This window comes from Anabrus simplex, chromosome 2 (genome assembly GCF_040414725.1).
Source record: "Anabrus simplex isolate iqAnaSimp1 chromosome 2, ASM4041472v1, whole genome shotgun sequence".
Lineage (NCBI taxonomy): Eukaryota > Metazoa > Arthropoda > Insecta > Orthoptera > Tettigoniidae > Anabrus > Anabrus simplex.
The window spans coordinates 983685448-983704045 of NC_090266.1; the positions used below are offsets into that span (position 1 = coordinate 983685448).

At 39.0% G+C, this 18598-nt stretch overlaps 1 protein-coding gene across 4 annotated transcripts in view; it reads left to right on the top strand.

Moving 5' to 3' along the window:
- BckdhA (Branched chain keto acid dehydrogenase E1 subunit alpha) overlaps positions 1 to 18598 on the top strand; it is a 336705-nt gene that overhangs the window by 197393 nt on the left and 120714 nt on the right. For 3 of the 4 annotated variants that reach the window (XM_067141838.2, XM_067141835.2, XM_067141837.2), the window contains one exon: positions 2115 to 2318. The exons of the other annotated variant lie outside the window; for it this stretch is intronic. In XM_067141838.2, coding sequence (XP_066997939.2) covers positions 2115 to 2318 — 204 coding nt within the window. The remainder of the gene's footprint in view (positions 1 to 2114; positions 2319 to 18598) is intronic. 4 annotated transcript variants of the gene reach the window in all.

An 18598-nucleotide genomic window follows, 5' to 3' on the forward strand; every position in this document is an offset into this window, starting at 1 on the left:
ACAAAGTCTCTTAGTGCATTGGCACTGCAGGTGGCTCCAGGTAGCCTACGCAGTGGCCTCCACGGTATGCACTAGCCAGCGTATTGGTAGGTGTGCTAGGTACCAACTGATGAGCCCACCCTAGCACACGAGGGCAAAACGCTGGAAACGAAGAATGAGTTCGGTGGAAAATTTATAATGTCCAATAACGGACCATTTATATTGGTATTATTAATATTCTGATAATCAGAATAGTTTTCTTTGCTTTTTTTCGAAGTAAAACATCTGGAGATGTGATTATCAATCTTCATGAATGGTCAATATTTTTGCAATATGCCTCTTGCAAAACCATTCTTGAAATTATTTTATCGAAATTATACAATCCGTGTCTCTTGGATATTGATATATCAGAAGTATTGTGTACCTGAGGTTGAAGGTACTGACAAGTGAAGCAAAAATGTCCTCCCCTTTGTTCCTTTGCAGGTGACGTGACAAACCGCAGCCTATATATTTGTAGACTGTACCCTCTGCTATCCGATTCAATCATGAGTTATGTTCACGAATTATATAAATAAAACATGGTTTTAGACAATCTTTCGATGTACAGCATTGAAAATACGATTATCCATCATCAACTTTGACTTTGATTTTTTTCAGAAACTAGGGAGTGTCTAGCAAAACACTGAAACATGTGTCTCTTTATTTTCACTGTAGACCATCAGTTCAAAATTTTATCAAAACTGGTGAGCCACATGTCATATCCTCCCCTTGTAAGTTGTACTGAAAAGTTGGACCTCTAAATACAAATTATTTTAAGAGTTAATTTTTGATGACAGTATTCTGCAATAAAGAAGTCAGCACTCAAACAAAATTATCTTTACACTGGTCTGTTTTAGACCAACTTTGCTTTACAGGAATAAAAAGTGGGTGGACTCAGGATATCTTATTCATAAGTTAGAAGTAACTGACATGAAAGTAGCGAAAATGATAGCTGTTACAAACAGGTGGGGAAAATGGCGCGAGGGTACTTGAAATGGGGAGATACAGGCAGAGTTAGGAATGAACTCAATTGATGAAGCTGTATGCGTAAACCGGCTCCAGCGGTGGGGTTATATGAGGCGAATGGAACAGGATGGGTTACCTGGAGAATAATAGACTCAATCATGGTGGGTAAGAGAAGAGATGGGGGGACCGAGACAGCGATGGTTAGGCTCAGTTTCTGATGGTTTAAAGATAAAAGGTATCTAACTAAACGATGCCACCGAGCTAGTTGCAAATAGAGGATTGTATAAGAACTTCGTAAATTCATAGAGGCTTGCAGGCTGAACACCAAAAGGCATAACAGTCTATAATGAAGATATAATGTATGTATGTATGTATGGATGGATGTATGTATGTATGTATGTATGAAATAATTTAACAAAGGATTAGGTAAACAATTGATAGAGAATCTGCCACTTGGGTGACTGCTCTAAACATAGATCATTGCTGTTTGATGATTGGTTTGCTTTGCAGCTTGTCATATTCTACATAATGAAAACAGTTTTTTCAGCACAGTACTTGCTAATGTACAGGACACCTGACTACCTCATTACTCTCTTGTAATTGACGCAGCACCAACTCACTTGAGACTGAACTAGTCTCAGTGGGTTCGCTTTTTATATCGGCAGCCAGGAGATTCTCAATTCCACTTCCAGATCAATCTGGGTGCATTCTTCATTGCTAATAAGCTTCCAGTTTCTTGTCAGAGTTCCCGTATCATGATTCTAAACAGTTTGCCAGAGCTATTGTTTTCCCCGCTTCTCCGCCAGTATTGCTGCATCTTACGGCACCCCATCCCCTATTGTCTCGGCCTTCATTGTTACAATACACTATATAGAAATTATCTTTGGATATGATTCAAATCGAAATGGATGGGGGAGCGTAGAATCTAATTATTATTGTTCAGCTGAGTTCCTTTCCATTTCAGTACTTCTATCACCAAGAAGATTAGACTATATCTTGGGAGGCCTCTTTATTTTTAAGGTTCTAACAAACCTTTATCTAATCCAATTCACTCTTTAGAAGAGATTCCATATATGTGCCACGGGGTAAGTGAACTTTATTTTAACACTCATTATCTCTTTGTGTTCCAGCCGTAACAATGGGTTTGCAATCTCTACTCCAAGTGCAGAACAGTACCGTGGAGACGGAATTGCTGGTCGTGGTCCTGGCTATGGTATTGTAACTACTCGTGTAGATGGCAATGATATCTTTGCAGTGTATAATGTGACAAAGGCTGCAAGGAAATATGCAGTTCAAGTAAACAGACCTGTCTTAATTGAGGCCATGACATACAGGTATATGGAACATTATGAACATTAATTATATTCCCTTGATAAAATTTTGTGAAACACTGTCATCTTAGCCTCTCGTTAGATTGATGGGCACTTCACTAAGGAAGAGATTTGTGATTTTGATGGGCCATTTTTTTTTCCCATGGTGTAGAGTACATGTACTGAGTACTGATGTATTAGAATATAATAGAGTTTGAGGGATGTTCCACCATTCAACACAATGTAATATATTTGAAATTTATTAAGAGAAGACTGATTTCAACTCCCTTGTAGTCATCATCAGTTCTTGTAGATAATTAAATCAATGGAAATCTGATAACAGTCATCATGGGGATTGCCTATATACAGTAGAACCTCGATAATTCGAAATCGGTTAATTCAAAATCCCACCTAATTCGAAGAAGCTCTCTTTCCTGGAAACATGAGATACAGTTTTGCATGTTATTTCAATTGTTTAATTCGAAATACGGATAATTCGTAATTTGAAGTACAATGTCGGCCCCATTACCGAAATTCAGACTTTTAATTCGAAACTGCCTTTACATTTTAAAACAATAGTATGTTACAGAGTAATTTCAACTCGAAATTTATCTGCTCCGCGTCATAATAGAACGCGCGTTCCGGAACGTGGAGGGGTAGCTTTCCGCACTTACACTCACTTCGGTGGGTCTACAGTGCGCTTCATGATTGCTAAGTTGAATGAAATCGGAATTCTTTTGTGTTCAACCTTTTAAGGAACGCCGTAATATCACGCAACATGCAGTGTGCGGGAAAACAGAATCTGCGAACACTGGCGATGCCGACAGTTGACAAAAAACCGTGGCAAATATAATACATTCGTAAGCACCGAACAATACAGTAAAACCTCGTTAATTCGAAGTCGTTGGGACTCAAAAATCGGACTTCGAATTACGTGATTTCGAATTAACCGCCAATTCGCAATTCAGAAGTACCAACCCTTGCCGCATTACGAAATATTCTAAGTCCCGTTACTGCATGCAGTTAACCTTGATTCACAGTTTATACCTTTCAAATGCCATGAAAAAAGAACTATTTCCAAAATATATCCAAAAAGGTGCATTTACAGTATTCAAATAATGCACTTTCATATCTCACTGGCAAATATAACCTCACGCAACGAAAGAAAGAAAAAAAAAGCACGATTCAAAGACGAGGAGAAATCTATGCTGGCTCCCATGTGCAAGTGCTTTATTCATTGGAGTACTATACTGTATGCATTTTAGATGCCTTGTATTTACACAGAAAGTACCCGATGCCCTTAAAATCAAACTTTCCTATGACTCTATCCTTGTACGATTTCCCGCCTTGGCACTTCTCTCGTACTTCAGAAATGTAAACATGTGCCGCGTCACAAAGTATTGTAAGATCCATTAATACATTCAATCACCTCGATTCACAGTTTAAACCTTTCCAGTGCCATGGAAAAACTATTTCCGAAATGTATCCAACAAGGTGCATTTACAATGTTCAAATAATGCACTTGGATAAATCACTGACGAACATAACCTCACGCAACGAAAGAAAAACAATCACACAATTCAAAGACAAGGATAAATTATGCTGCTTCCACTGTGCAAATGCATTATTTTTTGGATATCTGTACTGTTTGCATTTTTAGATGCTTTGTACTGGGATGGAAAGTGTCCGACGCCCTTAAAACATTTTAGCTTATCGAACTTTTCTATGACGAGGGGATAAAGTTTCTCGCTTCCATGTGCATTGCAATTGCAACACACTACAATGACCCCATCCCCGACCCTTGTACGATTCTCCGGCTGGCACTTTCTCCTTTAAAACCATAAGACCGTTTGGGCTCGCATTAAAATAAAGCAATGCAGTTTCATCGGCAATGACAGTATTGTTCGGTGCCTACGAATTTATTATATGAGCCACGCTTTTTGTCAACTGTCGGCATCGCCATTGTTCGCGCATTTTGTTTTCCCGCACACTGCCTGTTGCGTGATGTTACGGCGTTCCTTAAAAGGTTGAATACAAAAGAATTCCGATTTCATTCAACTTGGCAATCATGAAGCGCGCTGTAGACCCACCGAAGTGAGTGTAAGTGCGGAAAGCTACCCCTCCACGTTCCGAAACACGCGTTCTATTATGATACGGATAAATTTCGAGTTGAAATTACTCTGTAACATACTATTGTTTTAAAATGTAAAGGCAGTTTCGAATTAAAAGTCTGAATATCGGTAATGGAGCCGACATTGTACTTTGAATTACGAATTATCCGTATTTCGAATTAAACAATTTAAATAACATGCAAAACTGTATCTCATGTTTTCGGGAACGAGAGCTTCTTCGAATTACGTGGGATTTTGAATTAACCGAGAGCCTCCGTTGCTCAGACGGCAGCGCGTCGGCCTCTCACCGCTGGATACCGTGGTTCAAGTCCCGGTCGTTCCATGTGAGATTTGTGCTGGACAGACCGGAGGCGGGACAGGTTTTTCTCCGGGTACTCCGGTTTTCCCTGTCATCTTTCATTCCAGCAACACTCTCCATTCTCATTTCGTAGCATCTATCAGTCATTAATATACATCACTTTGGGAGTGGCGACCCCATCGTAAAAATAGCCTATATATAATTCATTCATTACATCCCTGACCCGGTCAATGACTGGAAAACAGGTTGTAGGTATTCATTTTCATTTGAATTAACCGATTTCGAATTATCGAGGTTCTACTGTATTGACATTGCCGATGAAACTGCATTGCGTTATTTTAATGCGACCCCAAACGGTCTTATGGTTTTAAAGGAGAAATTGCCAGCCGGGAAATCGTACAGTGTGAGGGATGGGGGTCATAATAGTGCGTTCCAATGCACATGGAAGCGAGATATTATACTTTATCCCCTCATCATAGGAAACTTCGATAAGCCACAATGTTTTAAGAGCGTCGGGCACTTTCCATGCCAGTACAAAGCATCTATAATAAAAATGCAAACAGTAAATAAATCCAAAAAGTAATGCATTTGCACAGGGGAACCGGCATAATTTATCCTCGTCTTTGAATTGTGCGATTTTTTTTCTTTCATTGCGTGAGGTTATGTTTGTCAGTGATTTATCGAAGTGCATTATTTGAACATTGTAAATGCACCTTGTTGGATACATTTTGGAAATAGTTTTTTCCATGAAAATCCATGTGAATCGAGGTGATTGCGTGTATTAATGGGTCTTAGAATACTTCGTGACGCGGCAAGGGTTGGTACTTCCGAATTGCAAATTGGCGGTTAATTCTAAATCACGTAATTCGAAGTCCGATTTTTGAGTCCCAACGACTTCGAATTAATGAGGTTTTACTGTACATCTCAATAGGTTGACATAAAATATCATGACAAAATTATACACACAATGGCAGTTGTCTAAATACATATCAGTAGGTTGTCATTAAAACATAATGACAAATTATGTACTCAGTGACATGAACTGCATGCAGTAACGGGCCTTAGAATATTTTGTAACACGGCAAGGGTTGGTACTTCCGAATTGCAAATTGGCGGTTAATTCTAAATCACGTAATTCGAAGTCCGATTTTTGAGTTCCAACGACTTCGAATTAACGAGGTTTTACTGTACATCTCAATAGGTTGACATAAAATATCATGACAAAATTATACACACAATGGCAGTTGTCTAAATACATATCAATAGGTTGTCATTAAAACATAATGACAAATTATGTACTCAATGACATGAACCACTTGCACTTTAAGAAAGATCTTTTATCTGGGTTAAATATATTGTCGTGTTTTTATAGAACACTGAACAGACTTGTCAGTCTTGTTACAATCAACTTGTAAACATGTGACTCATTTGAAATAAAACCTAATGGCAAATTATATACACATTGACAAGAAATGCTTGGCACTTTAAGGAAGTTCTTGGTTCTGGTTTAAAAACACTGCTGTATGTTTGTGGAACACAGAACAGACCTGTTGGTCTTGCTTCAATCTACTCGAAAATATATGAACTACAGTGAAACTCTGTTAAGAAGTTTTTCAAGAGACTGCAAAAAAAAAAAAAAAAAACTTCTTAAGCAGGAAACTTCTTAAAAGGGGTAATGCCCAAAAATTTATTCTGTACTTTGAAATACATGTGAAACACACGCCAACAGATTTCCTTGTTTGTGAACAATACCGAAATAGGCTGATATATAAGAGCTGCTAACAGAAAGCCACAATATAAATATTCGATTATCATGATAATATTTTTAGTGATAAAGTAAAATAATTGAACATACCATATTATAAATATATTTGATAAGAGAAGGGAACATATTATATAAAAACATTGCAAGGTTTGCTTATTTTAGCAGGCAGAACCATTTCCTTCCACGCTTCCCTTTCCTCCGCACTTACACTCTCTGCTTCGCCACAAATTGTTTTGTAAACGATGCCGGCTCGATTTTTAAAGCGGTCCAGCCACCCGTTCGACGCAGTAAAAGGTACCCTTAATTTGCATGCTGCTTTCTCCTGCACAATAGTCCCACTGAAAGGTATGTTTAAACTTTGCTGCTGTTTAAAACATATGAGCAGAGCTTATTCTATTTCATTGTACTTTTCAGATTTAACTTCCTTGCAATTTGCCGAAGCATTCCCTGCAGAAGCAAAGATCTCTTATTTCTTTGCTATAATGCCGTTCAAAGTAGACAGCGGCATCCCCAGCTCCTTTGCCAAAGCAACACGGGAAAGTGTAAATGACTCCACTTTCCTTATAATCTCCACTTTGTCTTTTATTGTTAGTGCCTTTCGCTTGATCTCTTTCCTCTGAGTTCCGCTCATTTTCACTTAAAACGTTTGTATGATATTACAAGTACAACCAACTTCACCGACTCCTATTCATACTAATTACGACACTACACTATGCTTGGCAATCCATAGCTTAGGCTTACAAGACGCAAAGACAAGGCATGTACTACAGTTTGTTAGCATGTGCGTTCTATCTTCCTCACATCCCCAACAACTGCTTCATGGATAACAGCAGCAAATGGGAAATGTGGCAACTTATTCTTAGAGATTGTTAGAACCTAGGCCTAAATCCCCCCTGCATTCCTACTGGTTGTCACGGCAACGGATGTAGTTTCTGGCTGTTTCCCAAGTATCGCATGGCCAAGGCAGTATTGAGTTTATTTTCCCGCTTCAATCCTCTTCATGCTATAAGTAATGAAGGAAAGAAATGCAGGTTCGAACTTGCAGAAATGAGTGTATGGAAAAGTATCTGGGGTATTACATGGGAGTGATAAAGGCGCAGTAGCAACGCCAGCACTTCTAAACGTAAACAGTTTCTTTCCCCGCGAGAATTTTATTTCATGTCTCCTCATCCTTGTGCTACGTTCTAATAATGCGATGTAATAATTACGAGTGACTCGATAATACAATGTTTAGCTCGTATAAAGGTAAAATTAAAAATAACTTCAAATTTTATGCCAACACGTGGTATTGCAATGCCTCTGTGTGCCTCCCACCAACACCCAGTTGGCTATCAACATTCGTTCAACTTCGGAGACGATTGTAATCTTTCGGGCGGCTGTTTGGCGGCATGTGTATCAGCTGGCAAGTCGGCTGTTTCCTGGACAGAGTCGGGAAGTTGTTTTTGTTCACTTTACTAATAACGGACACGGAAAATCTTATCAGTTTAGTTCAAAAACGTAATCTCCTCTACGACAAGACCCATAACTATTATTGCAACAACAACGTAAGAGAGAATGCCTGGAAGGAAACAAACAAGGAAGGGAATGAAAAATCAAACAGGTTAGAATATTCAGTTTTGTGGTAGATTAACAGTAATGTTGTAAACAAATACACTGTACGGTTTATAATTAATGTTTAGGCCACCTCAATTAATGACTTCTCCCTGTTGCGGCCCGCAAATTACTGCATTAAAGTTTTATCAAACCATCCATTGCGTGCTTTATGTTTCCCACGTAGAATCCCATTCAGTTCTATTCCGCTAGATGGAACGGTGGAGTGGAAATTTCGACTGATGGGTTCAATTCGATTCCACAAGGTGAGAGTGAGCATCTGGTGTCCGTGTTGTCATAGCATGACATCGTACGGCCTTGGCAAGCCCGCACAGGTTCCGTGACACCAGAGACACACCGCAAGCGTGCAAACAGTCTAACACAGGGTGCAACTTGCGCAGTGACTGGAGGGTTCTAACCATGGGCTGCTTTGAGCGGACGTTTTCTATCTTAAGGGGCTCTAAAATCTGAACTGTTTAACTGGGAAATATAATATTTACAACAGAACACTTTAGACATGAAAAATATACATATATCTTAATGCAACTGATCAAGGGACCAAGAATATCACACTTCTTAGGCGGAAAAACTTCTTATGCGGGAACTTCTTAACCGAGTTTCACTGTAGTTGAAATACACACATTGACATGAAATGTATACAATGACATGAAACACTTGCCACTTCAAGAAAGTTCTTGGATGTTTGTAGAACACAGAACAGACTTGTCGGTCTTGTTTCAGTCTACTTGAAAATATATGAAATATTTGAAATAAAACATGTTTGACAACGAAACACATGACAAATATAGAAATTGCTTTGCTCTACTTCACACAATCTTGCAGTGCTTTTGTATAGTATGGAACAGACTTGTTGGTCTTGTGGAGAACTGATGATATGAATAATTGGTAGATTTAAATTGGCTGAGGGTTTGGGGGAACATCCTTTGTTACAGAACATCTACTTTTTAAGTTGAAACTGTCGTCTACTATTGTTGTTGAAGTAGAATTGATGATGGTATGGCTTTGGTTTATGGCAACGTGTCATTGAAGGTGGATGTCTGAGGAAAAAGAAAAGGAAAGAAATGAGAAACTTATGTATGTGTTCGGGTTTGATTGTAAAGTGATTTGAATAGTACTTACGCTGTTTCCGCTCGCGTTGACCTGCCGTTACAAGAGTGGGATGTGCTCTGTTCGCCTGTGTTTGTGTGTGTGTGGTGCTTATTGTTGGCTAGGAAAAGGGGGCAGGGAGAGGTGGAGGGAAGGGCGGTGGCTTGCATTGGGTTGGTTTAGGTGTGGAAGGGGTGTGCGAGAGTGGGGAAGTGATTTGTTGTTGAGCCGTTCTGCCTAGATAGGTCTTGAGGATGAGGGGATGAATGGCCTCGTAAAGAATGTTTGTATTTTTGGTGGATTCGTTCAAATTATGATTAAAATTGACTTGTTGGTCTAACGATATGTAAAACATATCCTTGATATTGAGTAGAGGTCCCTTTTCCAAGGTTTCAATAATTTGTAGGTCCTTGTCTATGTCGAAAAATTTATGATTGGACTCGTGCATGTGTAGATCCATGGTTGAATGTCTGTTATGTTTGACTGCAGTAATATATTCACTTGCTAAACAAGACTGGCACTGTAATCTGTAAATGCCTGGTTTGCCAAACTTGTCCGATTTATTCACGGTCCCTGGATTGTGGAAATGAGAACGATTGTTGTTGGTTGTTCTGAACGCTATTTTTACCCCTTGTTTTTTAAATAGGTTTGTTATTTGGTAAACACTATTGTTGTTGAAGGTAAAAACTGAAAAACTATTATTTTGCTTCTTTTCTTTAATAAGAGTAGATTTAGGTTTGTTTTGAATTTTAGATATAATTTGGTCGATGAACCTTCTGTTGTACCCATTAGAATAAGCTATTGCCCTGATGGTGTCTAGTTCTTTTTTTTAGGTTGGAACGAGATGATGGAATATTATAAGCCCTGTGGACAAAGTTATAAAAGGCTGCTATTTTGTGGGAGCTAGGGTGGATTGAGTATTGTTTTATAGTAATGATAGTTTGTGTAGGTTTCCTGTAAATGTCATAAGTGAGGGAGTGTTGATCTCTTGTGACTGTTAAGTCCAGAAAATTTAGAGAACAGTTGGATTGTTTCCAATGTGAACTGTATATGGGGATTCAGTTTGTTCACCTCCTCAAGAATGGTTAGGCTGTTGGTGTCTCTTCCATCTAAACTTGTGAAGGTGTCATTGACAAACCTAGTCCAGAAAAAAATGTTTTATTTTGCTGATGTGTGTATGTTTCAGGTGGTCTAGGTAAATATCTGCCATGATGCCCGATGCGGGGGATCCCATTGGGAGGCCGTTTTGTTGATATATTATTCCGTTAAAAACAACATAATTATTATTAAATGTACATTTAACCAGACTAATGAATTCTTCTATTCCAAGTTTACTCAGTTTACTATGGTGTTCACAAGTTACTTTGTATAATTGAAATGGTCTCGTCTGAAGGAATACTTGGGTACATATTCTTGATGTCGAAGGTTGCTAGTGAATGGCAAGATTGAATTTTGAGGTTTTTGGTACATACATACATACATACATTATCATTATAGACTGTTATGCCTTTCAGCGTTCAGTCTGCAAGCCTCTGTGAATTTACTAAACGTCGCCACAATCCTCGATTTGCAACTAGTGTTGTGGCCTCATTTAGTTCTATACCTCTTATCTTTAAATCGTTAGAAACCGAGTCTAACCATCGTCGTTTTGGTCTACCTCTACTTCTCTTACCCTCCATAGCAGAGTCCATTATTCTCCTAGGTAACCTACCCTCCTCCATTCGCCTCACATGACCAAACCACCGAAGCCGGTTTATGCGTACAGCTTCATCCATCGAGTTCATTCCTAAATTAGCCTTTATCTCCTCATTCCGAGTACCAGCCTGCCATTGTTCCCACCTGTTTGTACCAGCAATCATTCTTGCTACTTTCATGTCTGTTACTTCTAACTTATGAATAAGATATCCTGAGTCCACCAAGCTTTCACTCCCGTAAAGCAAAGTTGGTCTGAAAACAGACCGATGTAAAGATAGTTTCGTCTGGGAGCTCACTTCCTTCTTACAGAATACTGTTGATCGCAGCTGCGAGCTCACTGCATTAGCTTTACGACACCTTGATTCAATCTCACTTACTATATTACCATCCTGTGAGAACACACAACCTAAATACTTGAAATTATCGACCTGTTCTAGCTTTGTATCACCCACCTGACATTCAATTCTGTTGAATTTCTTACCTACTGACATCAATTTAGTCTTCGAGAGGCTAATTTTCATACCATACTCATTGCACCTATTTTGTAGTTCCCAGATATTAGACTGTAGGCTTTCGGCACAATCTGCCATTAAGACCAAATCGTCAGCATAGGCCAGACTGCTTACTACATTTCCACCTAATTGAATCCCTCCCTGCCATTTTATACCTTTCAGCAGATGATCCATGTAAACTACGAACAGCAAAGGTGAAAGATTACAGCCTTGTCTAACCCCTGTAAGTACCCTGAACCAAGAACTCATTCTACCATCAATTCTCACTGAAGCCCAATTGTCAACATAAATGCCTTCGATTGTTTTTAATAACCTGCCTTTAATTCCATAGTCCCCCAGTATGGTGAACATCTTTTCCCTCGGTACCCTGTCATAAGCTTTCTCTAGATCTACAAAACATGAACACAACTGCCTATTCCTCTCGTAGCATTTTTCAATTACCTGGCGCATACTGAAAATCTGATCCTGACAGCCTCTCTGTGGTCTGAAACCACAATGGTTTTCATCCAGCTTCCTCTCAACGACTGCTCGCACCCTCCCTTCCAAGATGCCTGTTAATACTTTGCCAGGTATACTAATCAATGAGATACCTCGATAGTTGTTGCAATCCTTCCTGTTCCCTTGCTTATAGATAGGTGCAATTACTGCTTTTGCCCAATCTGAAGGTACCTTACCAACACTCCATGCTAATTTTACTACTCTATGAAGCCATTTAATCCCTGCCTTCCCACTATACTTCACCATTTCAGGTCTAATTTCATCTATTCCTGCTGCCTTATGACAATGGAGTTTATTTACTATCCTTTCCACTTCCTCAAGCATAATTTCACCAACATCATTTTCCTCCTCCCCATGAGCTTCGGTGTTCGCACCACCACCAGGATGATTTCCTTTTACATTGAGAAGATGTTCAAAATATTCCCTCCACCTCTCCGGTGATTCCCTGGGATCTATTATGAGTTCAACTGAATTACTCAAAACACTGTTCATTTCCTTTTTCCCTCCCTTCCTAAGATTCTTTATTACTGTCCAGAAAGGTTTCCCTGCTGCTTGACTTAACCTTTCCAAGTTGTTACCAAAATCTTCCCAGGACTTCTTTTTGGATTCAACAACTTGTTATTTGTTTCGCTCTGTTTCTTTCATCTACGTACAACTCCCTGTCTGCCTCGGCCCTTGTTTGTAGCCATTTTTGATAAGCCTTCTTTTTACGTTTACAAGCTGCTCTATTGTTGCAAAATTCTAATGTGTTTTTAATGGAAGTTTTTGTTTGAAGGACATAGTGATTTTTGAGGAATCTTTGGATAAATTTGGCTACTTTGTAGGTAGGGCTGGGTCTGAAATTAACTATTGGTCTTACTGGGGTGCTTTATGGATTTTGGGGAGTGCCCTTCCTGTTGGTAGCTTGGGATTCATGTTTATTAATTTACTGGAATCTTGTTCATTGAGAATAAATGGAGCGTTCTTAAGTAAAAGTTTCAGATTTTTCTGTATTCTTTGGGTGGGATCTTTGATTGTTTTTGGGAGATGTTATATTTTATTTTCTCCTTTAATTGGTTGATTTGTTGGCTGTGGTTGGAGCTATTGTTAGGTTTGTTATTTTTTTGGTTGTTAATTAGTTTCGTTAATCTTGGTTCATGGTGTGGGTTACTGTAGTCACGTCCTAGTTCGTGAACCATAGGCAACGGCTGAGTGGCCTAGTTAGTGGTACTGAGTCGGGATGCCAGTTGCTATGGAATGGGAGTGGGCATCTCGGACATATTCTGAGTCATGGCCCTCCTTGTGCTCAGGCGGCTAGGACTATACAATTCACCGATGGTCCAAAAGCCGTTAGGGGAGAGATCCTCACTTGGACTATGCGCAAGTAGGGTAGCATCCTGCTTCATGAATTTACCGAGCTCAGAACTTTTTAAGCAAGCCTCGGACCTATGGGAGTAACGGAGTCCCACTCACATTTGACAGGCGAGGGACTCCTTGGAAACAACTTGGCGAATGAAATGGATTCGATGGGGAGCTATCAATATTAATGGGGCTTATGGAAGAAAGAAAGTAGAACTGGCTGAGTCCGCAAAGAGGATACATTTTGATGTGCTAGGAGTAAGTGATATTCGGGTAAGGGGAGATAACGAGGAAAAGATAGGAGATTATAAAGCGTACTTGACAGGTGTTAGAAAGGGAAGGGCAGAGTCTGGGGTAGGGCTCTTCATCAGGAATGCCATTGCACGCAGCATAGTTTCTGTTAGGCATGTAAATGAGCGAATGATGTGGGTAGATTGGGCAGTTGGGGGAATTAGGACTAGAATTGTGTTTGTGTATTCACCATGTGAGGGTGCAGATGAGGATGAAGTTGACAAGTTTTATGAAGCATTGAGTGACATCATGGTCAGGGTTAACAGCAAGGATAGAATAGTGCTAATGGGCCATTTCAATGCGAGAGTTGGGAATAGAACTAAAGGATACGAAAGGGTGATTGGTAAATGAGGGGAAGATATGGAAGCTAATGGGAATGGGAAGTGTTTGCTGGACTTTTGTGCTAGTATAGGTTTAGCAGTTACGAATACACTCTTCAAGCTTAAGGCTATTCACCGCTACAAATGGTTGGCTAGGAGTGCCAGATCCATAATAGACTATATCTTAACTGACTTCGAATTAAGTAAATCTGTTAGGAATGTACGAGTTTTCCGGGGATTTTTCGATGATCTGTAGTGAACTAAGTATCTCTAGACCTAGGGTAGAAAAAGTGAAATTTGTCTGCAAATGAATAAGGGTAGAAAATCTCCAGGACGAGGAAATTAGACAGAAGTACCGGTACATGGATATGATCAGTGAGAAGTTTCGAACAGTGGACAGTAAGCAGGCTCAGGATATAGAAAGAGAATGGGTGGCATACAGGGATGCTATAGTAGAAACAGCAAGGGAATGCCTAGGAAAGACTGTGTGTAAAGATGGGAAAAGGCGAACATCTTGGTAGAATGATGAAGTGAGAGGCGCTTGTAAACGTAAAAAGAAGGCTTATCAGAAATGTCTTCAAACAAGGGCCGAGGCAGACAGGGATTTGTACGTAGATGAAAGAAACAGAGCGAAAAAATAGTTGTTGAATCCTAAAAGAAGTCGTGGGAAGATTTATATGGGCCAGGTCCTATGCATTCCTGGTACAGTATGAATATGAATATGACGAGCAGATTAGAGCAGATGTAGGATAAAATAGTTACGTAGAAATGAAAAGGTTACCATAGAATAGGGTGGCGTGGAGAGCTGCACCAATACAGTCTATGGACTGATGACTCAAACACGAGAAAGCATATGACAGGGTACCGAGGGAAAAGATGTTCACTATACTAGGGGACTATATGGAATTAAAGGTAGATTATTAAAATCAATCAAAGGCTTCAGTGAGAATTGATGGTAGAATGAGTTCTTGGTTCAGGGTACTTACAGGGGTTAGACAAGGCTGTAATCTTTTACCTTTGCTGTTCGTAGTTTACACGGATCATCTGCTGAAAGGTATAAATTGGCAGGGAGGGATTCAGTTAGGTGGAAATGTCGTAAGCAGTTTGGCCTATGCTGACGACGTGGTCTTAATGGCAGACTGTGCCGAAAGCCTGCAGTCTAATATCTTGGAACTTGAAAATAGGTGCAATGAGTATGGTATGAAAATTAGCCTCTCGAAGACTAAATTGATGTCAGTAGGTAAGAAATTCTACAGAATTGAATGTTAGATTGTTGATAAAAGCTAGAACAGGTCGATAATTTCAAGTATTTAGGTTGTGTGTTCTCCCAGGATGGTAATATAGTAAGTGTGAGATGGTATCAAGGTGTCATAAAGCTAATGCAGTGACCTCGCGGTTGCGATCAACAGTATTCTGTAAGAAGGAACTCAGCTCCTGGACGAAACTATCTTTACATCGGTCTGTTTTCAGACCAACTTTGCTTTACGGGAGCGAAAGCTGGGTGGACTCAGGATATCTTATTCATAAGTTAGAAGTAACAGACATGAAAGTAGCAAGAATGATTGCTGGTACAAACAGGTGGGAACAATGGCAGGAAGTTACTTGGAATGAGGAGATAAAGGCTAATTTAGGAATCAATTCGATTGATGAAGCTGTATGCATAAACCGGCTTTGGTGGTGGGGTCATGTGAGGCGAATGGCGGAGGAGAGGTTACCTAGGAAAATAATGGACTCTGTTATGGAGGGTAAGAGAAGTAGAGGTAGACCAAGACGACGATAGTTAGGCTCAGTTTCTAACGATTTAAAGATAAGAGGTATAGAACTAAATGAGGCCACAACACTAGTTGCAAATCGAGGATTGTGGCGGCGTTTATTAAATTCACAGAGGCTTGCAGACTGAACACTGAAAGGCATAACAGCCTATAATGATAATGTATGTAATGTATGTATGTTATCTTTTTCAGGCTTCATATCTAATTTCTTCTTGATGTTGTGTGGGGAGTTCTCTAATTGCGTGTTTCGTTTCTGTAACTAGGATGTTTAATTCTTTGTATCTGGATTGCAGACTCTGAATTTCGAACCTTTGCTTAATATTTCAATTTCAGGTTCATTAACCTTTTCCCAACCATATTCAAATGCATGTTTTCTCCAGAATTGAAGCAGTTCTTTTCAGCCATCATTGTGACAATGCAGACATTTATAAAAATGTATATTATACAAAAACTAATGAACATAGAAATATGATTCTTTCACCGAATGGAAGTCAACAGTACATACATGTAGGAAATGGGTGCATTGTAGAGTTTAATTTTTAACTTCAACTCCTCTTTGTTGGTGGAACAATAGAAAGCAATCGAATCTGCACAAACACAAGTTGCATTGTTTACACATAAAGGCTGACTGCACATTTCTTCCAGATATCGAAAATATTTTCATCAAATATAAGGGAGAAATACTCTAATGCTGTACTACCCACAGGAAGAGAATGGCAAGGTCCTACCTCTTCAGTAAAGTCTGCCGGTTCGACGTGAGACAATGTATTTGTCCACTGAAAGTTAGGCCTACAATCTATGTCGTCGCGCATGTGTACGTCGTCATTTCCTGAAATATCGTCACTTTAATTTTCACTTTCCACTTCACTGAGTTCACTTAAGCAACTACTAACAGTTTCACAGTCAGAATTATCGTTCACCAAACGTTCAATGTCGTTATCGCATAAAATATTTTCACGCGAATTAAGCGTTGACATGTTTGTTTACAATATGTCACTGCCTTGCCGTATTTCGTGTTTTAATACCCCTGCTAAGGTTTTAAAAGAAGAAAACTAATATCTTTGGTCTCTAGGAAGTGCACATGCTAGTAACAGTAAGTTATATTTGTCAATAGGCCGATACATGCGACTAGAAGTACAAGTACCCTTTACTACGCTATGGGCAGGAGGCCCTAAGCTTTCGTGCTACGCATTACTGCGCTATGGGCGGGAGAGGGTTAAAAGTTGTTTTAGATATATTTATGATTGGGGGGTTGAAATTATGCTCATTGGGTATTTCGCTGTTAGTGTTCTGGTAGATTGAAACAAGACCAACAAGTCTGTTCCGTGTTACACAAACACACGGCAGTATTTTTAAACCAGAACCAAGAACTTTCTTAAAGTGACAAGCGTTTCATGTCAATGTGTACATAATTTAACATTATGTTTTATGACAACCTATTGATATGTATTTAGGCAATTGCCATTCTGTGTATAATTTTGTCATGATGTTTTATGTCAACCTATTGAGATGTATGTAGGCAATCCCCATGATGGTTTTTATCAGATTCCCATTGATTTAATTTTCTACAAGAACTGATGATGACTCCAAGGGAGTCGAAACCGGTCTTCGCTTAATAAATTTCAAATATTTTACATTGTGTTGAATGGTGGAACATCCCTCAAACTCTATTATATTAGTTATACATCAACACGGAAATGAAAATCATAACCTATGTTGTATTAGAACTCACAACATTCTTTAACTTACTCTTTCACTTGATTTTGTCTCATGTGAAACAGGCTGTTTTGTCTTGTTTGTAATATTTGTGTTGTGTGATGTCATGTAGACAAGAAAGCTGGTATATTCAACTTGTGAACTAAGTTTGCATATTGGCATAAGTTGCTGTATCTATATGTGTACATGCATGCCTGTGCACAATCTCTGTAATGTAAAAACTCTGCAGGGAATGGTATGAAGCAGGTTAGACCAAAAGGAGTGAGATTTTGAACATCAAATTCAAACAACTATTGAATAAGTTTGTTACATCATTGGAATGTCATTGGTAATTTGCCTGCTTCATAGGGACGTGATAGTCAAGAATTATTGTCGCTAGCTTCTCACAAAGGTGTCCGCAGTTCAAATGCATGTGGGAATTCTGAAATGAAGTAATATTCCCTTGGTTCGGATTCCATGTAAGGCTGAACATCCTGTGACTATGTTTACAATATAAACAGTCATTGTAACGCTTCATGTTTCCTCCCTTCCTTCGTGTATGTTACTTCGTCAGTTAACATAGCATTATCAAAATGAATAGTTCTGTAATAGATCATTGATATTTCATATATTGCAGTCTAATGAAGGTAACCTTGAGGTATGAATGTGAACTCCACATTTCAGCGGTGAATCAGACTGAATTAATAGTATTGTATTTATCATTTTGTTATCTTCTCAGATGAACTTAATTTCTGTTCATTACACATTGGTAGTGGTTGTCTCATGGTCATGATGAGGAAGAGGACGACCAAATTCATTGGACATACATACATACATACATACATACATACATACATACATACATACATACCTCTTTTCTCCGGGGTCGCTCAGCCAGCAGACGTGAGGTATCCCAGTGTGGAACGTTCGTGTGACTGACCACTCTGTATTAGGGTATTTAATTAATAAGCATGAAGGGGTCTGAATGGATAGGCTTATGGTAAATGACACACCAAATACAAAACCACATGAACATTTATTAATTAAAATCAAACAAAACAATTCCTTCTGGATGAAACCTTGTGGTGTTGAATTAACAAAATTTGAAATCTCACTTTTTTTTTTTTTTTTTTTTTTTTTTTTTTTTTTTTTTTTTTTTTTTTTACAATAACTTTGAAGTTTGTTAAGTAAGCCTTTTGATTTCTTCCTTCCTGTATCCCATCTCTCAGATGTTATATTAAGAGAAAGTTAAGTAAAAGGTATTTCCATTAATTTGAAGCCTTGAAATTAC